The 26,847-nt window shown below is 40.9% G+C and overlaps 1 protein-coding gene across 1 annotated transcript in view; it reads right to left on the bottom strand.

Annotated features, from left to right (window-relative positions):
• LOC308655502 (retinal-specific phospholipid-transporting ATPase ABCA4-like) overlaps positions 1-26,847 on the bottom strand; it is a gene marked incomplete at its 3' end in the record, with an annotated part of 145,857 nt that overhangs the window by 84,276 nt on the left and 34,734 nt on the right. The window contains 6 exon segments of the mRNA XM_081305596.1: positions 12,354-12,551; positions 13,591-13,707; positions 14,726-14,792; positions 14,954-15,080; positions 16,097-16,337; positions 24,846-24,935. Of these exon segments, the coding sequence (XP_081161722.1) occupies positions 12,354-12,551; positions 13,591-13,707; positions 14,726-14,792; positions 14,954-15,080; positions 16,097-16,337; positions 24,846-24,935 (840 nt within the window).

Below are 26,847 nucleotides of genomic sequence, written 5' to 3'. Positions count from 1 at the left end.
AGAGAGAGGGGGTGGGGGGGAGAGAGAGAGAAAGAAACATTCTAAGTATTGAACCTTCCCAACTCTCTCCAAACACACAGTGTAGACAGCTAAGGGATGAACAGGGAGGAAGAAAGAAAGGACAGTCAAAGTGATTTCACCTGAGAAATCATTTCCAAATACAGCTTAATGAAAAGAAATGCTAACAGAGGAGTTTCCCTTATACGTCTCTTCTCTCCTCCTGGAAGAGAGGGAAACAAAAAGTATCCACAAAAGAGCAAAACTAAGAATTTCTTTGAGTTTGAATATGAGGGATTGTCCACTTGTACAGATTTGATAAAGCATTTTAATTATACTGGCATCTGTTTTTTTTTCCCTTACGATTTGTTCCTAAAATACTCTTGGGGTGCTAGTATCCATAATTCTTTCTTAGAACTCATAAAAGATCGAATGGCTTTGTCTTTTTTAAAAAATATTTATTTATTTATTTTTGGTTATAGATGGACACAATACCTTTATTTATTTTTATGTGGTGCTGAGGACCAAACTGATGGCCCCAGACTTGCCAGGTGAGCACTCTACCCCTGAGCCACAATCCCAGCCCCTAGATGGCCTTGTCTTGATGAATTTCTTACTGAGAGTATGCCATGTGCCAGAGCCTGCTTAGCTCCAGGAAGACAAGGTGATATAATCTCCTCCTGAAACAAACTCAAACATACTGGGGAGAGGGGCTAAGTCTATGGAAGGAATCAGGGAAGGCTGATTAGAATAGAGCAGCGGTTCCCATCTTCAGCTATGCTTAGACTACTGGGGAGCTTTAAAAAGGCACCTACCACCCAACTAAATCAGCATCTCAAGAAGCAGGACCAAGGCACCAGCATTTTATAAAAAGCTCCCCTGATGGTTGCCAGGCACAGAGAAGAGCACAGGGTGAGCAGAGGTGAGTGGTGAACAGGGAGGTCATTTGCCCTGTGGGACTCTGCGGTGTGACCAATAAACTGAGGGGTTTTTTTGGGACACAGAGCTTTCAATGCTCTGGGAGAGTTCTGGGCACACCATAGGAGTCACTATAGGGTTTGAAGGACAAGTATGACATATGGGTTCTATTCCCAAGATTACTGAAAGGAGCAAGGAGAGAAGCAAGAACACTAATTTGGAAGGCTATTGACATAATGCAAGCTTTAAGAAACAAACGAATTCCCACAAAGAACCCGGGGGGGTTACCTGGAATCCTAATTTGACTGGAGAGGAAATTAAAGCCAAGGAAGAGACTGGCATGAGACCCACAGATAGAAAATGGCAGAGCCTGGGTTCTCTCCCCACTTTCCATCTCTGGCTGAGTTTTTCCTGGGGCATTAAGAGCTGCAGGAAGACCCCCAGTCCACAGGTCCACGGACATGTGGCTCCAGCCCTTCCACATGCTCACAGGTGTCTTGTAGAGGAGACAGAGCAGCCAGCATTGCTTAACCTTACTTTGTAGCCCAGGAAAGCTAGACTCTAAGAGGCCAAGTTCCCCCCAGATGGTAGAATAGACATCAAATTCCAATTTATTTGGTTCCACAAATGTTAAATGAAGACAGGAGAAACATAGCCAGATTTTGTTTGGTACCTGGGATTGAACCCAGTGGTGCTTAACCACTGAGTCACATCCTCAGCCCCTTTGTATAATTTATTTAGAGTCTCACTAAGTTGCTGAGGTTGGCTTTGAACTTATGATCCTCCTGTCTCAGCTTCCCAAGTAGCTGGAATTATAGGTGTGTGCCAACACGCCCGGCTCAGAAGCCTCTGAGAGGGCTGTGGTCTGATAGCCTTACTTTCCTGGGGGGGAAAAAAAAAACAAAACAACCAACCAACTTGGGACCACAGGAGCAAAGGCTCTGCCTGAGGTCATCCTAGGTGAGGAACAGAATCTGTGTCTATGTCTTTACGTGCTGAGCCTGCAGTGTGGTGCTGTTTCCCTTCATTTCTCTCTCTCTCTCTCTCTCTCTCTCTCTCTCTCTCTCTCTCTCTCTCTCTCTTTCATACAGGTAATTAACCCAGGGATATTTTACCACCAATCTACATCATTAGCCCTTTTCATTTTTAATTTTGAGACAGGGTTACAGGATTACAGATATGCACCACCACACACAGCCTTCATGTTCCTTTAAGAGCCAGCCATATTCCAACCACAAAGTTGGGGCACAAGATTCCCGAACAATATCTCTTGTTCTAGTGCATCTTCTTGCACTGTCTGGCAGAATTTTCTGTACTGATAGGATTGTTCTGTCTCTGCCTTTTCCAGTATGGTAGCCGGTAACCACATGTGACTATTGGGTACTTGAAATGTGGCTAGTGCATCAGAAGCACTACATTTTTAATTTAAATTAATTTAAATAGCACATAGGGCTGCTGTTTGCTATATTGTCATCATAGCTCTAGAGATACTAAGTTCTTCAAGATGAGTGATAACACAGTCTCATTTCATTTGTTTTTCAAGTTTAAAACTGCAAATATAGTAAGAGAAATAAGCCAGACACAGAAAGACAAACACCGTATCTTATTAATTATGGTTTCTGGAAAGGTTGTTCTCATGACAGGGACTTAATAAGCATTTACTAAATTGAATTTGATTTAAATTTATAAGTCCTGAATGCTGTAAGGAGTGTAGCCATATTACTATTTTGAACAATATTCTGTGCACCCAAGAATTACATGACAAACTAGCAGAAATTCAAAAAGTGAATTTTTACTTTGACCTTAATGAGAGTATCACCCTTAAAATTAAAAAAAAAGCAATATAAACACATGCATTTTTAATAAGGTGACATTCAGAACTATCTAGCCTATTCTCTTTGAACTTATGAGTCTGAAGGTAAAATCTACACTAGAATAAGTGACTGATGTTTTCAGTGACTTTCTTGACACCCATGATGACATGGGCTCCACTTGGGCCAGCTGATCAAGCAGCTGATTCATAGTCAGATCCTGATGTGTTCCCCTAGACGGATGCCCTGATACTCTCTGAACACAAACAACTTAGAAATTTCTCAAATACTCATTTCCACCCTGAAACATCTGACCCATTTCCATCTTCCTCATCTTGGAAAATGTCAGAGCATGGTGTTTCCTGACTGTGTGGCCTCTGCCTCCCTCGCTGTAAATCTGAGTTGTGTCTGACCTCAGAGGTTTCTTCTAAGTACCATATGAGATAGTGTTTGTGAAGGGCTTAGCAAGCACCATGCTGTAAGAATAAAAAGGCCACACTGTCCTGGAGTGTAGCAGTGGTAGACTGTTTGCCCAGTAGGACCGGGCCCTGGATCCCCAACTCTAAAGGGCGGGGGAGGGGAATAAACAGGGAAAGAAAGAAAATGGTGACTAAAGTCTTGCTTTGTGCTGGGCATGGTCCAAGGACTTCACTCAGATTAACCCATTCACCCTAACAACCTTCTGAGGTCAGCTGCCAAGATCACTCCAAGTTCACTTACGGGGCACAATGAGATAAGCTTCCTCTGGATAAAGTCTACTTTTAACCATTACAGTATACTCAACTGTCTCATGAATCAATGCCTTAATAGATACCAATTTTCTTGTTGTTTTTGTAAAATATCTTGAATGTCAACAGTGTCAAGTGACTTTTAAGTCCCTGCCAAATTATTTTTCCTTCATGACAGCTGTTCATCAGGGAGGAAGGCAGATGTTTTCTTTAAATAATCTGTCTGGGACTCACACACAGCACTTCATCTGGTCAGAATAATGCTATGGACAGAAGCCAAAGCCCCTGTCCCACCTGGGCATGGGAGTGGAGAGGTGCTGGGTCCTAACCTGGAGTTCATTGGCTGCTCATTAGCCACTCAGTGAAATTCAGACAAATCTGCACAGATGAAGGTATTACAAAGCAAATCCAGACTGTCCTCTTCATCAAATCTTGAGGTCAAGGCAGAGTGATTATAGAAAATGCCCTGCACATGAGTCAGAGGTCCCCAGGTCTTCCTCTGGGGGTATGACTCATGATGGAGCCTTGCATTCCCATGGGGAGGCCACCTGCCTCACAGCAAGTGACCTCATTCCTTATGGATACTTGCACTGATCCCCAAAGTTAAAATCTTGGCTAACAGGCATGTATATTAGTAAAGTATGTGCATGAGTATGTTAGGAAGGCAGAACTAACTGGTTAAACCCTTAGCAAAGGGCCTCCATTTTGATATATTTGGTCTGGTCTGCCTGGCTAGTCAGTCACAACAGGGTGGGTTCTAATGAGATGGAGGCCATGGTATTCATAGAAACTATCTGGACCTACACAGAGAGAAACTATGCTATCATGAATGTGAGGGAAGAATACAGGTAGACAAAACTGGGTAGTATAAGGGCTCCACATATATCCAGCACCACCATTGGGAAAAGAATTCAAAGGACCTCTTCCATGAACAGAAAGTCAGTATCTTGTGGCTTCTGAGGCAGGCTCCAGGCAAATGTTACAGCCAGACTTCAGAATCTCAATGAAAACCATTATAATGGCCTCTGACAGCCAAGGAAACAGCAATCAAGCATAAAAAGGGGTTTCCTGGTCGCCTTCAGTTCCCAACTGCTATAGCCAAAGCCAGGTGGCAGGGCCACCACCCTTTGAAGTCTACACAAGTCCGTGGTCCCTTTTTGGTTGTTTTGCCGGCACTCACCAGGAAGCAGAGTTCACCCTGGCGGAAGGAAGAGGTCCGAACTCTCTCCAGAGCAGGCAGCTGTGTTCACAACCTCTAGAGAATGCAGTCATTTGTTGATACAGCTAAATCAAACACCCTTTGGAGGAGAAGCCCCGGGAACAGCAGGCTTCCTTCTTCAACTGTGACCTCTCTGTCTTGAATTTAAACATTAAGTAACAGATCCATGAAATTATCTATTAGGTGGGGGAACAACGTCCAGTGGAAGCAAAGAAAGGCAAAAAAAGTTTCTTTTTGTTTGAACTTGATAATCAAAGGGGGCTGGCACCCATGCTGATGCTGTAGCATATGCAGTCATATTTTGACTACTACACCCCAGACACGTCAGGGTTGAGGACTTCGGAGATAAGGGAGGCACTGGACGCTTAGGGATGTTGACTGCTCCTCACATCTTTCGCTTTTAAGCTCAGGAGGAGAACAAAGCAGCTGACAAATGCCATTGGAGGCCTCAAGTGGTCCTGCTGGTGTTAATGCAGACACCTGGGGTTCCTTTTGGAAAATGCCAGTGGATGTGGGCAAACATCCCAGAATGAATTTCCTGGCAGATCTAAACTGTAACAGTCAAGATTTATTTCCCACTACATGGAAAAAGCCACTGAATAAAAAGAGTTTCGGCTGTTTGGGTTGGTTGGGATGGCGAGTTAGAGGCCAAAGGCGCTGCAATAAATTTTATCATGCCTTTTGGGCACCGTCAGCAGAGATCTGAAACATTCCCCCCCAGAGAGCAAGGAAACGCACGACTGGGAAACAAAGGGACAGGAAATGCACATTGAAAAAGTCTGTTTCCAAAATAAATAAATACAATAATGAAACAAATGAAAAGGCCAAGCTGGAGTACAAGGACTCACAATGGGCAAAGCCACCAGGTCATGCTTGCATCTAGCTGGGTCCAAAGGAAGACAGCAACTCAGGGCTGACAACTGCAGGGGACATTAGCTCTCAAAGTTTCTAGTTCAGTCATTCCAACAGCTCCAGAGGTGGGTAGGTGCTACTATATTGGAAATATTTGACAATCAACAGGACTGGGCCCTGACCAATCTTTTGTGACATTCTGGTCACAAATATTCAGTTCCACCACACCAATGGCACTGTTGAACTGCAGCTCTGGTTATCATCGTTTTTGAAGGAAATGGAACAGTGATGTTGTCCCTAGTCAACTGGCAAAACCAATCTTTAAGGTCCAGCACAAATGTTATTTTCAGTTTTAGTCTGGCATTGAGGACTGTCTACTTTAAGTCAGTGTAGCTCCACTCAGGTAAGCAGGCAAAGGCAAAAAGAAAACCAGCTTCAGCACTTTGAGGAGATCAGGTCAATGAAGTAAAGAAGCATATGAACAGGGCTGGGGTTGTGGCTCAGAGGTAGAGCGCTTGCCTAGCATGCGTGAGGCACTGGGTTTGATCCTCAGCACCACTTTAAAAAAATAAAATAAAGATCTTGTGTCCACCTATAACTAAAATTTTTTTTAAAAAATTAGAAAAAAAAAAAAAAGAAGCATATGAGCAAATAACATTCAAGGCTCCTGTGGAGAGAATCTGAGTCCTGGATTGGATGTGAGTGTTGACCAGGTAGTCGAGGGAAGCAAGGAAGGAAACATGCAGCTATTCAAGGCAGGAGCTTTGAGAAAGCCCCATAGACCATGGCAGAGTTCTGAAGGGGCTAGATTGGGAAGAACTTCATCTATACAGCAATGAGGAGCCAATGAGGGGTGGTAGGCCATATGTCACTGTGTGCTTGGGCTTTAGAAAGATCTCTCTAGAGACAATGTGGGAGCTGAACAGAAAGATCGAGAGGCCTGTTTAGAGGTCAGATATAAAGAGGGAGAGGAAGGAGGAATCACTTGGATGAAGAACTGACAGTAGTCAGAGGGTGATGTCTTGAATTTGGATTTGCACAACATATCTCTACTCCGTCAGGTTGAATTATTGTTCTGCCCGTTCTGTGACACAGCTCTACTAAGGTATTGTTGGACAACATGTTTGTCTCTCCCAGAAGAATGGGAGCTTCTGGGGAGTCAGGAATTGACAGTATTTATTCAGATGTATCATATTCAACACATGCAAGTGCACAACAGAAGAATGAACTCAAGCCTTTTCTCATTGCTCCTCTCATATAGCTATTTTTTAAGCAGAATAGACCTACTCAGAGTACTCAGAGAACTCCTGTACTCTGCCTATTGTCCTAAATATTACAAAATAATTGCCATCCTCATTGGACTCATTATATAATTGACCCAAACAATGAGTCCTGTGTCTGTAATAGTGTGCCTTGCACATTACAGGGGAAAGAATATTTTCATCAAAGTCAGACAGAAATAGTCAGAATTTTGGATCCACCAGCATCTGCTGTGGTATATTAGACAGTCAGGCACCTTTGAGGCTCTGTTTTTAATTCTATAAAATACAGCAATTGTGCCTATGAGACAGTTAGGAGTGTTGCATGAGATGACATGTGAAAGTGCTCAACATCATCTTAACTCATAGAAGCTTCCAGGTAAGTCCCTTCCTTTGGCCCATGACCCCTCCCTGCCACCCTCACCCTATCCCCAACCCTCGCCTGCATTTTCCTTCCTTAGCTCAGTTCTGTTTCTGAGAGACTGAAGAGGCACAAAAACAAGGTTGTTGCGGATCAGTGGCTTAGGATCTAGATCACTGCCCTTAAAGTAATATTCTCTTTTAATGTAGACTGTTGTATTCTGCCTCACTCTCCTCCATTTCTCTCTAGCTTCCCAAAGCTTATCTGGAGACAGTGAATTCACAGAAGAAAGCAGCAGGATAGATAATCCACAAATATCTGCATGTCTGACTCTAAAGGGCATTACATGATCAGCAGCTTTATCTTCCTAATCTTTTTTTTTTTTTTTAAAGCTAGCCTGGAAAATATGTTCCCTGAGAACATTCTGGTTGGGTGGTGGTGGCATGTGGCCAAGAGTATGCAAGGTTTAGAGGAAAAAGAGTCCAAAAATCTGGCTACTGATAATTCAACAAGATAATTATCATGCAGATAATGAAGAGTTAGGCACACATGTTAACGGTGGTGTGGACGACCGACCCAGGAAAAGCAGTTAAGGAAAGCATGTTTTCTTAAGATATAGAGAAAGGTAATAGTTACTGGTTAGAGTACAATTTTATGCCTTGATCAGAGGTATTTTCATATTAAAATTTGGCTGAATTTAGCTTCCTGATGTGAAATATAAGACCTCAAATTCAAATATACTATGAAATTAAAATCCACTGTGAACTCTAAATAGCATTTTATCTGTGCCTGGACTCACCTTTCTTTTTTAATTTCTAAAAAAACAAATAAAAGGGGAGTTTTTAGTGTTTGTTTTAACTAAAGGGTAACCAAGAGGAATAATTTATCATTTTTTTTCTAATCGTGCTTTTCTCCTGAAGCAAAATATATGTGAAAGTCACATATGAATTATGGATTCATAATTATTTGAAATATGCAAATAATTCATAAATATTTAAAATAAATATTTCATAAATATTCAAAATATTTACCTACACAAGTTCCCTTCCTTTCTTCCTTTCTTCCTTCTTTACTTTTCTCTGTGAAGAGCAGGGACCATAAAAAGACAGATACGGGATAAATGAAATTGTAGAAGCCCTTATAGGGAGATGGTCAGAGGATGAGAAAAATTCCAGACTCAGAAATCCAGAAGGGGGCCCATAGCCATCCTCCTTTCCCTACAGAAAAGGTCGGACAGCCTAACTCCAGACCAACTCACTAAGGTTAATATGAAGAGAAGCTCAACAGTCCCTGGTTAATGTTTATGCAAAATTTTGAATCTGAGGGAAAAAAAGCATATTCCCCACTTGGTCCATGGTTCAGGGTGGACATCCATGTGCTTCATGGCAATGGCTGCCGTGAGTGAATGTCCCACTATGACCCTGCACATTCTCATTTCATCCCCAGGGCCACCATGAAGGAGGGCACTGCCACCCCATTTGACAGATGAGGAACCTGAGCGGAGGGCATTTCCTCACATGCCTGGCTCATACATGGTGTGGATGTGTAAGCACCTTGGGCCCTGCTCTCAATCTGTCCTCAACAACAACCTTATGAGGTCCCTTGTGTTGTTACTGGGATTTTTACAGAGAAAAAAGTTGAGCATCAGAGGAAGAAAGTGGCTTTCTCTGAGTGATATAACGAGAAGCAGAGATCCTGGGCATTTGTCCTCACAGGACAGGTAAGAAGGTCCCACAAACAGTCTCCAAACATGCAAGGCAGATTCAGGAGAATCAGACACTCTCTGATTACTGGACGTCATGGGATGTTCAGTAAGTAGGGCCTCACCTGAAGAAGGAAGGGATTTTAGCCCTTCTAGCAACTGAAAAGTATTAAATCACTCTCACTTTCTATAATGACAAAAGGCTTAAAGATTTGAGCTTGGTTCTCAAAGTTTCTGTTACTGTTCAATATCACAATCAAGTGCCACCTTGATTTGAGTGACATCATTTTCAAGAGTACACTTGCCTAATTTTTCTTAAAAAGATTATTATTTTTTTCTTTTTTGGAATAGTCAGGGATACAGGCACAGACACTGGAATAGGAAGAAGTGTTCAGTTTTCTTTAGTACAAGCTCTGTTACTGAAAAAAGAGAGTCCCAGGCCGGCCTTAATCCACTTATGCAGTGACACACTTGCTTCCCTGTCCTGTAGAGACCTTCAGAATCACCAGGGAAGGATTTCCATAGCCTGTCTGCTACTGAGGGATCCTCAGGGTGGGGGTAGAGGGATTGCCAAGTTCCTCCAGACTTTCCAAAACATAAGAACAGAAGCAGAGCCATCCAGGGCAGATCACAGTGATTTTTTGCTTCTTCACCCAACTATCTTGTCTTTTTAGTTCCTTACCACCTCACTTTCCTCCTCCCCACCTCTAAGATCAGAAAGATCGGAAACCACGTTATCATACCTGCTGGAGCTTTTCCACCATCAAATTCCCTCTGAGGAATCCCTGGGGGAGGCCACTGACCTATGACCAGGTGGCCTTTATTCAGAGGCCCTGAGAATGTCCTGGTGGCAGAATGTGATTAACAGTTTCATGATCTCTAGAGGAACACCATTTGTGGAATTTAGATGAGGTCTGTCTGATTGTATTTTGTTTAAAACTTAATACTTCTTAATTACTTATTATATGACAGGCCTTGCCTCAATTAGCTCTTTTAATTCTCAAAACAAGTCTGCTCAGTAAGTACTATTAATATCCCTATTTTATAGAGATGGAACCTGAGGCAAAAATTTGAGCCCAGGCAGACTTAAGGTCTGGAGACTGAATTGTTAACTATTTAAGTAATTAATATTTATTAAGTATTTGTTGAATGCCTGGTGCTACATTAAGTACAAGCTACCTGTTTTTTTTTTTTTTTTGAAGCAATCCGTCAACATACAAATAAGTTAAGTCAAATAAAGTTAAGCAGTATTCATTGATAGGACCTCATGAAAACATCGTGAAAACCACTGAACTCTATCCCGCAAGAATAAAGGAATGGGGCCCCCTGTTCAGTTCTGCCTGGATCGTAGCATTTTATAAATGGTGGTGGGCCTGGCCAGGGGTGTGGGCTTAGCAGGTAGAGGCACTTTGAGAGGAGAGTGATGTCAATTGAATAATTACCCCCTGGATCACCACGACCCCACAGATCTAATAGTTCTGTAAATATAGAGATTAGCAGGCCTCTTCCCAGGGCATTCTGAGTCAGTCAGTCTAGGCTGGTGCCCAGGAAAGTGTTTTATATAAAGCACTCAAGGTCACTCTTGTTTTCAGACAACTTGAGAATGGCTTTGTAATTACTTAACTTGGATGCTGCTGTTGCCATGCTTGGCACCTTGTGAGAAGTCACGTATGAAGTGTGTGCTAACACTTCTAGGGTTATGGAGAGGGAGGATCATATCCCTAGGGAACTCTTAGTGGCTGCAGGGCAGCAGGGAGTCCTCAAGGGCACCCAGAAAAGCACAGCCAGGTTCCTCCTCACTAGGCAGTCTTCCTCAGGACCCACACATCTGAGATAGGAGGGTTGCTGGTTCCAGAGACTCTCAATTCATTTCCTCCTTTATGGCTTAGAACGTCTGTCTTCTGATGGTTTTAGATGACACCAGGCCCCAGAGCTCATTGGTGGCAATGAGATGGAGATATTCCCAGGAGATGTGAGCTGAGAATTTGAAAATGACTAAGATATGCTCCCTGACCATCAGTAAACCCAGTCTCACTGTTCATCCAGAGATAGACACACTGACAACTATAATTGAACTTGGACAGGGGTCTTAAAAGTGTGAAGACAGAGCCACAGAGTAAATGAAGAGGAGTAATGACTAAGCCTAAAGCAGAAGAGACATTTGAGGATTGAGTCTGAAAGAATGAATGAGTGGATGGGGAAAGGGGAAGAGGTTACTTCAGGTTTTATTAGTTTTAGCAGTTTTTCTATCTTATGATTTTTTCTTTTGGGGAAACACCATCCCCCAGTTCATGGTAATCCTGTTCTTAGTAATGCTCCCCATGGTGAACATATGACCCAAGCCTCCCACTCGGAGTATGCACACCTGAGGGGGACAGGGATAGTTATGGGAACCTGGCCAGAAGGGGAGTTCTCTGGGTACTGTTTGTGCTGTGGGGAAGCCATTCCCTCTTTCTGTGGAATTTTTGGTGTAAGGATGACCATTGAGGACTGCCAGAAGTTGAGCCACCTCCAATGGAGAGTGCTTTGGGAATTGCGTCATTAAGATTTTAAGCGAGGGAGTGATGCAGGCAGATGTGCATCTGGAATGTAGCTCTGGTGTCAGTGTGAAGAAATGCTTGAGCCAGCAGAGACAGGACTTGGAGTCCAGGGCAGGCACGGGCTAGCACAGAGATGACAAGGCTTCTAATCCTCAGAGATCTCAGAAAATAGAGACAGAATTGAGAGATATTTAGAAGGTGGAGGAGACAAAACTCAGGCATAATCAGATTTGGATTCTGCTCCACACTCCCAAAAGCTTTAGGATCTTATTCAACATCCTTAGCCTTCAGCTTCTGCATCTGTAAACTGGAAGTGATAATGCAGGGCACTTTATGGAGCCGTGAGGATTCTAGGAGGCTACTATAGGCAAAAGCATGAAGCACATTGTTCAGCATGGAGTAACACTCAAGAAAAGACTGCTCTCCGATGGAGATGAAGAAGGAAGAAAATTAAGTGTGATTCTAAAATACTGAGCTTGAGAATTTGAGCAAATGTTGATGATGTTAATCAGGACAGGAAATGCAGAAGGATAGGTTTGATAGGGAGGGAGATGAGTTTGTTTCTTTAACTTCTTGAGTTTCATATGCTTGTAGAATAGTGGGGAAGAAGCTGCCAGCAAGCAGCTAGCCTCAGGACTTCAGGTTTGGTGGACCCTGGTCAATAGATGGTCAGTGCAGCCATGGTAGACAGGACAGATACAGGATAGATACAAGGGAGGAAGAGCCAGTCAAGGAGTCACAGAGCACTTAGGAAGCAGGAGATGTGAAAAGGAAATCTTTTTAAGTGTGGAGAAGGTATTAGATAGAGGTCAGCATCTGTTGGGCCATGAGAATTCTCGTTTCTTCACTAAGGAAAATGAAAGCTTAAACCCAAGACCATTTGACTGGTTAAGGGACCTCTGGCTCCACTCATAGAGCTGTCTTCAAGGGTCCCACTGAGGCCCTCAGGTGGCCTGCTTCACTTACCTCCAGGTACTGATTAACCAGGCGGAGGGAACGGTCAGTGATATTAAATATGTCTCTCCAGTCAAAGTTGGTCATGCCATCAGCCCGATTCTCTGGAGGACCCTTATAGAGGAAGTTCAGCAGGACCTCAGCAGTGATACCTTCTTCACCAACATGTCTATTCAAAAAGTCTTTTAAAGTTCGGTGTTCCAGGGTGTCCTTGGGAAGAACAAATACAGTCATAGAAATTCTGTAGGATATTTGTAGTTGTTCTTACATCACTTCTAAATTTTAATGATTTGGGATGGAGACTGTAAGGCTCCCTAAAAATCTAGTTACAAGGTCCCATGACCCAACAGATGCTGTCCTCTAATTAATTACAAGATACACCTATTTCTATCCCATTTTTCCCCAAACGCATGGACCCCTACAATAGAGAGATTACACATATTGGGTGCAGACGTAGGAGGTGGAGAATGTAAAATGATACAGATTTTCCTTTTTAACTTTAATATTTTAAATTATTTATTAATTTGATGCTAGGGTTTGAACCCAGGGTTGCTTTACCACTGAGCTACCTCCCCAGCCCTTTTTTGTTTCTGACCCAGGGTCTCTCCAAATCGCTGAAGCTGGCCTCAAATGTGTGATCCTTCTGCCTCAGCCTCCAGAGTTGCTGGAATTACAGGTGTGTACCCAACTGTACCCAGCTTTCCTTTTTAATTTTTTATGGGTTTGTTTTTGGTTATCTTTTTTTTTTAATCTTTGCTTTATAGAACTCCTTTTTCTTTTCTTTTCTTTCTTTTTGTTGCTATTGTTTGTTTGTTTTTGAAACAGGGTCTCACTATGTTGCCCAGGCTGGCCTTAAATTCCCAGTCTTCAGTGATCCTTCTGCCTTAGCTTTTCAGTAGCTGGGACTATAGGTGTGTTGCCACGCCCAACTATAGAATCTTTGTCTCTTGACTTTGCAAGGCCACAAATGGGATCAGACAAACACACTCAACCATTTTTGCAGTAACAGAGTTGGCCCCTTAGGGAGATGCCCATTCAAATCTGAGGCCCTCAAGTGAATTCATAAAAGCGAGAAACTCAGGAAGCCATAGGTCTTGTGGTATCTTTTAGATTTCCCCCAGAACTTGAGAAACACAATTCCTATCTAAAGTCAGTGAATCCACTTGGCAATAGCTTCCAGAACTGGTGATTTCCTGTGAGAAGGAAACCGTCTCCCCCTTCTCCACCCTCTAGTGCAAGCCATCCTTACTCTGATCATAGTCATCTGTGTGCTGCTTTCAAAGAAATACCAGATCTGCGGTCCTACTTCCTCCCAGGCTTTGACCAGCTTCCTGAGACGTGCTAGTTCTTCAAAAGTTGAGTTGGCCTAAAACCAGATAGGGAAAGAAGCAAGAGTGAAGAGAAAAAAGTGAGAAAGGACCTTTGGTTGTATCTTTCTTGCCCTGTTGTAACCCTTAATGTTTGGGAAAGGTTTTCCATGGTAATGCTTTTTGTTTTTTTTTTCCCCCCAATCTATTGATATTTCCCAGGACATGACAATTTCTCAGCCTTCCAGACTGACAGAATCTAATTTCTTAGTATCTCAGAGGTATATATAATATTGATGTCATTTTCTCAGAACCTCATTAAATTAAAAAAATGTGGCATCTATACACAATGGAGTATTACTCTGCATTAAGAAATGACAAAATCATAGAATTTGGAGGGAAATGGATGGCATTAGAGCAGATTATGCTAAGTGAAGCTAGCCAATCCTTAAAAAACAAATGCCAAATGTCTTCTTTGATATAAGGGGAGTAACCAAGGACAGGGTAGAGAGGAAGAGCTGGAGAAGAAGATTAACATTAAACAGGGATGATAGGCGGGAGGGAAAGGGAGAGTTAAGGGAAATTGCATGGAATTGGAAGGTGAGCCTCAGGGTTATACACAATTACATATAAGAGGAAAGGAGGAGTAGGATAAAAATTATATAAGTGGAAGAAACGATTTTTAGTAGAGGGGGTGGAGAGAGAGAAGGGGAGGGGAGGGGAGGGGAGGGGAGGGGGGATAGTGGAGAATGGGATAGACAGCAGAATACATCAGTCACTAGAAAGGCAATTTATAAATCAATGGAAATGTAACTGATGTGACACAGCAATCTGTATACGGGGTAAAAATGGGAGTTCATAACCCACTTGAATCAATCTGTGAAATATGGTATATTAAGAACTATGTAATGTTTTGAACAACCAACAATAAAATATTATTAAAAAAAAAAAACTATATTGGGACTCCTAGTGATCAAATACTCTTCCTTCCTATCTGTGATGTTTCCAAGAAGCCAGAATTCAGAGAATTGGGAATCTGTCCTTTAGGGATGTAATTCAAGCATCAGGGAGGAAAACCTTATTGTAGGCTGCATAGGGAGTGAGGACCAGGCAGGGGCAGGGGAGCAAGGCATTCCTATGATGGCTGTAGATGGGGGAGAAAATCCAGGAGTCCACTAGCAAAAAAACAAATACAGAACTCACTGGGAGGAGAGCCTGCAGGTATATCCCCTCCCCCTTCACACACACAGACGCTTACGCTGGAGGTCCGTGTATGAGAGACAGGACCAGCTGTGGGGATCTTACCTTTGCGCTGCAGGGGAGTCAGGAGTAAAGAAGATTTTTCCCATCAGTAAGAGCTTTGCTGCCCTCCAGGCTATTTTGGTTAAAGGGTTTGACTCCAGGCTCTGGATCAATGCATTACAAAAGGCGGCTACCAGAAGAGAAGGAACAATTTTTTTTTGTTTTTTTTTAGAAAGTCCCTTTTTCTTATGACTAAACATGGTCATTAGTGCATCCAAATCACATGTCTCATTCAACTTCACCCTGGAGGATTTGACAAATAACCCAAATTAGTAGGCTGTACCCCACCAAGAGGCAGCTCCTAACAAAATGCCACACTGCCTCCAGATAATGGCCTCATCAGTGAAACAAAGGATGGGGCTTGCCCTGTGGTTTATTCTGTGTTGAGGCTGAGAAGCCTGCTTGGGATTACTGCAAGGAGCAGAGGCCAACCTCAGATGAAAGGGAGTGAAAGGCCAAAGAGCCCCCCCCCCCCCAACCTCAGCTTTAGCCTCAATGATTTCCCTTCAATTAGTGGCTTCACTTCTTTGTTGTATGTAGCTATCTCAGGGCTTTTCTTGTCTTTTTAGTTTTTAACTAAAGGGTCACCCCATTGCATTTCTTCCTCATTCTACCATGCTTTACCCTGAGACCCTACTACTACTACTACTACTTCTCCTCCTCTTCCTCCCCCTCCTCCTTGCCAGTGACTTGCCATTTGGAATGTATTTGAGTATCACACATACAGATTTTCATTGCTTTATATTTGTAAAAAGAAAAAAAAATGTCCCCCAGCTAAGTTGACTCCCCAGGGCCCCTCTGAGCTGAGCTTTGCTTGCTACTCTGGGTTGACTCCTCATTTATCATTCTCTCTTCCTCTAGAACTTAACCCAATTTCAATTACATCAGTGGGAAATGTCCTCTTTGTTCCCTTTCCAAGTGGGCCTCAGTGCTTTCTGTGGATCATATCCAGATTTTTTTTTTTTTTTAATGAGCACCACTATCTTCCTTCAGAGAGAAGTGGACTTTCTGGGAGAAATTTGTTTGTCCAAATGCCACTCAACAGCACCAAGGGAGAGTCAGTCCCAGGACTGGTTTCATCTGAAAGTGTTAAACCATCACCTCAACCAATATAACTGATTTGTGCACAGAACTCAGAAAACTTACTTGTTCCTTTGTCATAAGAATAGAGAGGATCTTTCCTGGTAGAGTCGATCCCTAGGAAGGCCTTGTAGTTATTGTCTTCATACCAGTTTAAGGAGAACACCCGAGAGCCCCCTCCCTCTGGGTACCCACACAGAAGGTCCGACAGGCTGCTCATCAGCTGTGTGAAGGTCTGTGGACCGCCATTCTGCAGGAGAGGTCTGGTCACCCACAGCAGGTCTTGAACACTTGGCTGATGGATAAACTAGGGCAAGGGGAAGGCTCTGAGTTATATTAAAGCAGCCAGAATCAAGACTTCCACATATATATTTGACTTTCATATTTAAAATAAAACATCCATATTGTCAGCTATCTAGCTGTAAAAATGAGGAACAAAACCTCCTGCCATCGACTTAGGGACTGGGAGAAAAGGACAAACCTTACCAAAAAAAAAAAAAAAAAAAAAAATCAAAGAATAAGCATCAGATCACTTTAATATTGCTTCTCTCTATTCAAATGCCTAGGGAATATGTCCTTGGGGGAGATGCAGAGATTATTTTACTGTAAACTAGTTCCTGGATTCTGTCATCTCAATAACATGGGAATGCTGGGGGGAAATTGAGAAATAAAATGATGGGGGAATGCTTCTGTTCCAGAAAGGAAGGTCAGGGTGGATTTCTTTGGCTAAATAGTTTAGAATTTGTTTCCCTATATTTGGGGATTTATTTAGTTAGTTAGTTTTCTGTGGACACAATATCTTTATTTTCTTTTTATGTGTTGCTGAGGATTGAACACAGTGCCTCATGCATGCTAGGTGAGCACTTTACCACTGAACCACAACCCTAGCCCTGGAAAATTATTTTTTATCAAATGTGAAACTCTTCCATTTACCTGAAATTTGTGATTTGCGGTTGTGTATATGTTTTAAGATTTGAGGAACTGGATTAAGTCTCCATTCTTGGGAGAACACTTTTTCAATTTCTGCAACAACTAAGAAGGGCTTGGTGCCTTTTGTCCACGTGGGGGTCATTGCACTTGCTGGTCTTGTCCTTTGAAGGTAGATCTGGGATACTGAGAAATGCCAAAGTTGCCAATGCTTTGGTTCCCATGAAGCCATCTGGCTTGGCTTTAGGGGCAAATACAAATTTAAAAATGCTGCTTTTATTCCCCAAACACACCTTATTAGTTACTTTGAAAGGCACTTGGGAATTTAAAAAACCATTAGGACTCAATCAGGTGAGACGGAAAACATTCCCCTATTGCAATAAGTGGTGTTTCTCTGTTGTCCCTTTCTTTGTCCACATACCACACTTGCCATGTGAATTCCACACATGAGTCATGCCTATAATCACATTCTATGCTTCAATAATAAAGTTGGAATCTCAAATTGCTTCAACAACAGTAAGTCTCATGAGAATCTTGGAAGGAGTTATGTTGCTCATTTAACCAAAGAACTCAGAGATGAAGGGGGTGTTCTAAAGTCAAATGGTCTAATATTAATTAATATAAACCAGGCCATCTGCTTCAGCCTAATTCACAAAAGCTGAGACTTGCTATCTAGGCAGGCAAAGAATCTTCTAAAACACCCACACAGAATTAAGAGTGTTGATATGCTTTGGGAAATTTTTTATATTCTCTGTCAACTTCAACTTTATTATACTGATATGAATTTTTCAAATGCTATGAAGGAAAGAATGTTAAAGACTCCTACAGCATCAAGTGGCCATCAGTACAATGGGCCCATCTTCTACTTACCCTGCATAGTAGTGCTTCTACTCTGCTCAGGTTGAGTTTAGTTTCAAAAAACATATTCTAGGAGGGATTGGAAAAAACATGATGGCAGGAAGGGAGTGAACAGCCCTATGCCCTGTGCCGCCACACCTGCAGATCTCACCTAGCAGGAATACTCCATCTCTGAGAGTGTTAGAGGACCCCTATCCAGCTGCTCTCCGCAGAAATCACCAGCACTGTGACCGGTGTGGGGCTCTGGGCCTCACTGTTCAAGTAGGACGAATGGCGCTTGAGCAGTACCCAAAGCCGGAGTTCCAGCTCATGCAAGACTCAGGGAGCGCCTTAACGGAATCACCTATCAACACCTCTGTAGATCTCTAAGACTTTGATCTGCTCCCATGCAGGTCACTCAGCTGCTACCTACCCACAGCACAATGCCATTACCAGGCTCACCCCCACCCCACCCAAGCTCCCCCGACCTCACCAGGCTCCCCCCACCGCACCAGACTCCCCCCACCTCACCAGTCACCCCAGCGCTGAAAGGAGACCGCTGCCATCATGACTCAACATTCTCGCCATATTAGCTGGGGGCAGTTCCCAGATCGGATCTCCAGCGGCCAGGTACCAATTTCCAACCTTCCCCCCTCCCCAGCTGCGGTAACCCAGTACCTGCCCAGTACAGATGTGCAGTGCGACCAGGGAGTCGCCCATGGGAGCCCCTGAGGTGAGAGTTTCTTTAATTGGGAACTGCAAGGGGAGAGGGAGAGACCAGGAACAGGGAAATCTCCAGGCAAGAAAGGGAGAGGAGATAGTACTGGGCGATGGAGTCATATGAGCGGTCCCAAAAAGAGACCCATAAGGTGCAGTCTCCCTGCAAGGACCGGTGGGTGCCACTCCCCTCATCCCGGCACCCTGCACCAGGACCAGTCTTCCCACCCTGGTTACCTACACCATCCTGAGGGCAGACACCAGCTTACAACAGATGAACCCACCTATTGGATGAGAAGAGAAGCAGGAAAGGTACGGATCTCTAAAGCCAGCTACAACCCTGGTTTCTTCCTTCCAGTTTTTTGTTTGTTTGTTTCTTTTTCCTCTTCTACCCCTCTATCCTCTGGCCCTCACATCCCCAGCATATGTGAAACCAAGAACTTTGCATGAAATAAGACTTTGAGGACTAAGTCATCTGAATAATACAATATAGAGGTGATGTACATGCCCTTTTTTTTCTTTTTCTTTTTATTCTTTCATTTTTCTTTCTCCATCCAAATTTTACTGTTTTAACATCTTGTATTTTTCTAAATACATATGGGTGTTTGTTTTCTGTACTCTACTGTCATCCCACGTACTTGCCTACCCTAAATTACTTCTTGTCTATTCTCTTGCTACTAACCCTCTTCATTAGATTTCTCCTTCACATTTACTAAGATATATTAACTCTATATCCTCACATCCTACCTCCTCAGCATATTGTCCTATGCCCCACCTCCAGTTTATTTTCCACTGTCAGAAACTGTAAACCTTTTTACAAAACTACTGATTATATTTTATATAATAATTGAATCCAACATTTCTGAACATTGAGACTAAACTGTAAACGTCTTAATAACAACAGTTGTTCATAGGAGATATATTGTCGATATTGGAATATGTTAATATTATTAAAAAGATAAGAGTTAACTAATAGTTAACATAACTATGCCACAAAGCAATTCTTAGCAAATACAAAAAAGTAAAGATACTACCATGTATTTTATCAGATCATAATGGAATGAAATTGGAAATCAACACAAAATAAAAAAACAAAAATTACTCCAACACCTGTAGAGTAAACTATATGCTACTGAATGAGTTGCAGAAGACATCAAAGAGCAGATTAAAAAATTCTTAGAGGTAAATTAGAACATAAAGACAACATATTGAAATCGCTGGGATACAATGAAAGCAGTACCAAGAGGAAAGTTCACTGTCTGGAGTTCATTCCTCAAAAGAAAAACAAGCCAACAAATAAATGACGTCACTTTTCATCTCAAATCCCTAGAAAAAGAAGAACAAATCATCAGCAAAAGCAGTAGAAGAAAAGAAATAATTAAAATTAGAGATGAAATCAAAACAAAAGAAACAATTGAAAAAATTGACAAAACAAAAAGTTGGTTCTTTGAAAAAATAAATAAAATTGACAGACCCTTAGCTATGCTAATGAAGAGGAAGGGAGAGAGAACTCAAATTACCAGCATACATGATGAAAAAGGTAATATCACAACAGACACTACAGAAATACAAAGGATAATTAGAAATTATTTTGAAAAATTATACTCCAATAAAATAGAAGACATTGAAGGCATAGACAAATTTCTTAAGTCAACGATTTGCCCATATTGAATCAGGAAGATATAGACAATTTAAACAGACCAATATCAAGTGATGAAATAGAAGAAACCATCAGAAGCTTACCAACCAAGAAAATCCCAGGACTGGATGGTTACACGCCGAGTTCTACAAGTACTTTAAAGAAGAACTAATACCAATACTCTTCAATTTATTTATGGAAATAGAAAAAGAGACAGCACTTCCAAATTCATTCTATGAGGCCAATATCACCTTGATTCCAAAACCAGGCAAAGACACATCAAAGAAAGAAAATTTCAGACCAATATCTCTAATGAACATAGATGCAAAAATTCTCAATAAAATTCTGGCAAATTGAATATAAAAACATATCAAAAAGATTGTGCACCATGATCAAGTGGGATTCATCCTAGGTATGCAAGGTTGGTTCAACATATGGAAATCAATAAATGTAATTTATCACATCAACAGACTCAAAGATAAGAATCATATGATCATCTCAATAGACACAGAGAAAGCATTTGACAAAATACAGCACCCCTTCATGTTCAAAACACTAGAAAAACTAGGGATAACAGGAACATATCTCAACATCATAAAGGCTGTCTATGCTAAGCCGCAGGCCAACATCATTCTAAATGGAGAAAAATTGAAGGCATTCCTTCTAAAAACTGGAACAAGACAGGGATGCCCTCTTTTGCCACTTCTATTTAACATAGTCCTTGAAACACTGGCCAGAGCAATTAGATGAAGGAAATTAAAGGGATATGTATAGAAAAAGAAGAACTTAAATTAGCACTATTTACTGATGATATGATTCTATACCTAGAAGACCCAAAAAGCTCCACCAGAAAACTTCTAGAACTAATAAATGAATTCAGCAAAGTAGTAGGTTATAAAATCAACACCCATAAATCAAAGACATTTCTGTATATCAGTGACAAACCCTATGTGAGGGAAATGAGAAATACTACCACATTTACAATAGCCTCAAAAAATAAAATAAAATAAAATACTTGGGAATCAATTTAATGAAAGAAGTAAAAGGCTTATACAGTGAAAACTACAGAACTCTAAAGAAATTAATCAAAGAAGACCTTAGAATATGGAAAGATCTACCTTGCTCTTGGATAAGCAGAATTAACATTGATAAAATTACCATACTTCCAATAGCACTATACAGATTTAATGAAATTCTGATCAACATCCCAATGGCATTCCTCATAGAAATAGAAAAAGCAATCATGAAATTCATCTGGAAAAATAAGAGACCTAGGGGCTGGGGATGTGGCTCAAGCGGTAGCGCGCTCGCCTGGCATGCGTGCGGCCCGGGTTCGATCCTCAGCACCACATACCAACAAAGGTGTTGTGTCCGCCGAGAACTAAAAAATAAATATTAAAAATTCTCTCTCTCTCCCCTCTCTCACTCTCTCTTTAAAAAAAAAAAATAATAAGAGACCTAGAATAGCTAAAGCAATCCTTAGCAGGAAGAGTGAAGCAGGTAGCATCACTATACCAGACCTTAAACTATACTACAGAGCAATAGTAACCAAAACAGCATTGTATTGGCACCAAAATTGACTGGTAGAACAATGGTACAGAATAGAGGACACAGAGATTAACCCACAAAATTATAATTATCTTATATTAGACAAAGTTACCAAAAACATGCATTGGAGAAAAGATAAACTCTTCAACAAATGGTGCCTGGAAACTGGAAATCCACATGCAATAAAATAAAATTAAACCCCTAACTCTCACCATGCACAAAACTCAACTCAACGTGGATCAAGGACCTAGGAATTAAACCAGAGACTCTCCATCTAATAGATGAGAAAGTAGGCCCTAATCTTCATCATGTGGGATTAGGCCCCAGCTTCCTTAATAAAACTCTTATAGCACAAGAATTAAAACCAAGAATCAATAAATGGGATGGACTCAAACTAAAAAGTTTCTTCTCAGCAAAAGAAACAATCTGTGAGGTGAATAGAGAGCCTACATTTTGGGAGCAAATTTTTACCCCTCACACATCAGATAGAGCACTAATCTCTATGGTATATAAAGAACTCAAAACGCTAAACACCAAAAAAAAACAAATAACCCAATCAATAAATAGGCCAAGGACATGAACAGACACTTCTCAGAAGAGGATATTTAATCAATAAATAAATATATGAAAAAGAGTTCATCATCTCTAGCAATTAGAGAAATGCAAATCAAAATGCACTCCAGTCAGAATGGCAGCTATTATGAAAACAAACAACAATAAGTGTTGGTGAGGATGTGGGGGAAAATGCACACTCATACATGTTGGTGGGACTGCAAATTGGTTCAGCCAATATGGAAAGCAGTATAGAGATTCTTTGGAAAACTTGGAATGGAACCACCATTTGACCCAGCTATCCCTCTCCTTGGTCTATACCTAAAGGACTTAAAAACAGCATACTACAGGGACACAGCCACATCAATGTTTATAGCAGCACAATTCACAATAGCTAAACTGTGGAACCAACCTAGATGCTCTTCAGTAGATGAATGGATTTTTTAAATGTGGCATATATACACAATGGAATTTTAATCAGCAATAAAAGAGAATAATATCATGGCATTTGCAGGTAAATGGATGGAATTAGAGAAGATAATGCTAAGTGAAGTTATCCAATCCCCAAAAAAACAAATGGTGAATGTTTTCTCTGATATAAGGTGACTGACTCATAGTGGGGGAGTGAGAGGGAGCATGGGAGGAATAGATGAACTCTGGAGAAGGCAGAGGAGTGGGAGGGAAAAGAAAGGGGCAGGGAGTTAGCAATGATGGTGGAATGTGATGGACATCATTATCCAAAGTACATGTATGAAGACATGAATTGGTGTGAACATACTTTATATACAGAGATATGAAAAATTGTGTTCTATATGTGTAATAAGAATTATGATGCATTCCGCTGTCATGTATTTAAAAAATAAAAGCAATTAATAAAGAAAAAAAAGAGCAAGAATTAGGAAATAGTTGGGCTGGGGATGTGGCTCAAGTGGTAGCGCGCTCGCCTGGCATGCGTGCGGCCCGGGTTCGATCCTCAGCACCACATACAAAGATGTTGTGTCCGCCGAGAACTAAAAAATAAATATTAAAAATTTTCTCTCTCTCTCTCTCCCCTCTCTCACTCTCTCTTTAAAAAAAAAAAAAAGAATTAGGAAATAGTAAAATTGAATTAGGAATACCTCAGACATAATATACTTGATAAAAATATATCTTAAAAATAACTGAAATAAAAATTGTAGTAATTTTTTCTAGTAAAGAAAAAATACATATAAAGAATAAATTTAAATTTACAAAATGTAAAAATGTATATCTTGTAATCAAAATTTGTGTGTTTGTGTGTATATGCAAAATTTGAAAGGAAAAAGACACTATTCACATTTCTTTTCTCAATGTTGCTATTGTAAGTTATTCTGTTGTCTTATTTATATACTTTCAATTATCTTAGAAGGTGAAGCATTAAAATTATGAAAATTATAATAACCTGATAAAATATTTCAAATACAAATTATAAGTAAACACTATACATAATTATAAAATAATAAATTTAAAGGTCTCAAATAAATGGAAATATACAGAAAATATAGACGATCAAAATGTTAAGCATTATAGATTGCGAATTATCAATAATAGATATTAATTTCTTAATGGTATTTTTGTTTGATTTGAACTTATGGATAATTAAAGTGTCTTTTCTTTGACTAGAATTTTAATATTTTGTACAGTGGACACATATCACTTTTTATTAAATAGAAATTAGTTTTTTTGATAAGACAAAAAAAACAAACAGATTCTAACCTTGCAATTTTCCAAATTGTCTGAGCCTAAGCCAGCTGGGAATACTGAAGAAAGAAAACCATGTTTCACAGTTTGCCTTCTTTCATAAAAATCACATCTGAGAATTGCTTATTTCACATCTCTCTTCCCTGTTGATGTATATTCCATGAGGCAACAACTGTGTTTGTTTGTCTATTCATCACTATATCTCCAGCATCAACCAACTACTGAGCGGAAGAATCAGGTGTTAATTAAAATGTGCACATATTTTATAAACAACACAAAAAGTCACTTATTTGGGGAATGAAATTATATTGAGGGAGTTGATATTGGTAAAGCACTTAGAAGTAAAGCTGATAAGCGTCATATAAGGATGTGCGACTATTCTTATATATATTCATGTAGATCTTAAGATCATATAAGAAAAATGGGCCATCTCAGTACTGGAAAACCTTACATTTAATGGTAAGTTCTCTGAGGATTTGTGCCAGACCAGGCAAGTTGCTTATTTCCAGGGCTGTTTTTTTTCCAGGTAGAGAATCCCAAGGATGGTTCTTTTCTTTTATGTACTACCTAAGAGCAGACAATTAAAGAAATGAGCAGATCCTTTGAAGTTGCTGGATGGAAATAACCTATGTATTTCACTTTGAACAGGAGTGAGGTGCCATTATTTGACATACTAAGTGTGTTAAAATTGTGTAAAACAAAATTAAAATTACCAGCATCAAGCTACTTACTCCTTGAATTCTCTTTTTAAAAAAAAAATATTTATTTTTTAGTTTTCGGCAGACACAACATCTTTGTTTGTATGTGGTGCTGAGGATTGAACCCAGGCCGCATGCATGCCAGGCAAGTACGCTACCACCTACATCCCTAGCCCACTCCTTGAATTCTTGGAGATAGATCAGATACTATTTTTCCCCAGGCTTTCAAGTCAATGCCTTGAGAATTGCTATCTAGGAGTGTGGGAAGCTTAATTGACCGGACAAAAAAAATTAAAATATGTATGTAGTTATATATACATACATGGGCACTCTCTGATCCTCTGTGTGCTTATAAATGATTCCTTTCCCTCTTTCTGATTGCAGGAATTTTCTGTTAGATTGTTCTCTGTTATGGTTTAGATGTGTTATCCCCCAATAGCTCATGTGTGAGACAATGCAAGAAGGTTCAGAGAAAAAATGATTGGATTACAAGAGCCTTGACCCAGCCAATAAATTATTCCCCTGATAGGAATTAATTAAGTGGTAACTGAAGTGATAGGGTGTGGCTGGAGGAAGTGGGCATTGAGGGCATGGCTTTGGGCATATATTTGTATATGGCAAATGGAGTCTCTCTCCCTCTCTGCTTTCTGATCATCATATGAGCTACTTCCCTCTGCCACACTCTTCCACCATATTATTCAGCCTCATCTCAAACCCCAAGGGATATAGCCTGCTGTTTATGGGTTAAGATCTTTGAAACTGTGAGCCCTCAAATAAACTTCTCCTCTTCTACAGTTGTTCTGGTCAGATCTTTTATTCACAGCAGTGAAAAAGCTGACCAAAACACTCTTGGAAATAGAATTCTTTAATTGAGAAAAATGACAGGCACTAGTTGCAAACTTCCCTGCTGAGATAGTCACTCATATTTTCATAATGACAATACACCCATGAAATAGTGAATACTGGTTTAGTGACACCAAGCGACACCAAGGAAAGCAGAACACAGATGCTGGCGTGTGAGGAAGGCTGCTGTGGAGACAGCCGCATTTCAACCTTAGGACTTTATAGACATAGCCAGGTGCCTTCTTCAGTCACATTTTCCCTTCCCCCTTGTATTGCTTTCCTGCTGGTGTCCTTGGTTCAACACTATTCCATCATGGAAGATTCCACCAGGTACATCACTTTGCTTTGAAAGCTAGTGTTGGCAGGAATCAGAGAGAAGCTCCTTGCCAGTTCTCCAGGTGAGAACATTGTTCAGGTAACCCAAGACCACTGGACAACTCAGACCTGTTTTTGCATTTTCCATTTTGATAGGGAAGGTGGAAGCCCTCAAGTTTGCTGTCTCTAAGCCCCAGAGTCTGATGTGAACACCATTTTCTGAAAACCAAGTTCAAGTCCTGATGGACATTATCCTTCAGTTTCAGAACTGATTGAATCACTGATACCTTATGAGAGTATTTTAGGAAGCTGAAGCAGTGGCACACACCTGTAATCTCAGCAACTTGGGAGGCTGATGCAGGTGGATTTCCAAGTTCGAGGCCACCCAGAGCAACTTAGTTAGATCCTATCTCAAAATTAAAAAATAAAAATGATTGGGGACGTAACTCAGTGATAGAGTGCCCTTGGGTTCAGTACTGGGGGCAGGGGAAATTCTTTCAGAACTGAGTTCTTGAATTATCAAATTCAAGAGTGTGCCTTGAGTAGTAAAACCCTGACTGTTGTAGACCACAAGCCACACGCCTTGGCTTTTTATCTGCCAGTGAGGTTCTGTTGAATGATGGCGGCGGCACCAATTGAGCTTGCAGCAAAGCTGAGAAGCAGGTGGAATTAGGTATTGACCACCAGATCCCCATTTTTAGCCCTGTATCTTTGTCCCCTTTCCTCCCTGCTATAGGTGCAAGAGCCCTAGTATTCTCTCTGATCCTGAAACCATGAAATAAATTTGGGTACACTCAGCAGACATTAGCATTTCAGGCTTATTTTCTAACTGTAAAATGAAAGACTTTGTTATGCATGAAAAATGTAAAACAGACCTGACAGGGGAGGAATATTCCAGAGGAAGCAGCTGCAAAGCTGCCATTGCTGCCACACCACTGAGAAGCATCTTTACCCTGAGTACAGGGCCTATGCATTGGTCTTGCCAGGAATTCTTTTTAAATTCCTTGAAAATACCTTCAGTG

The sequence above is a fragment of the Spermophilus citellus genome (genome assembly GCF_964194105.1).
Source record: "Spermophilus citellus genome assembly, chromosome: 9".
Classification (NCBI taxonomy): Eukaryota; Metazoa; Chordata; class Mammalia; order Rodentia; family Sciuridae; genus Spermophilus; species Spermophilus citellus.
Note: the sequence above shows the minus strand (reverse complement) of the source record. Positions and strands in the feature narration are given on the sequence as shown.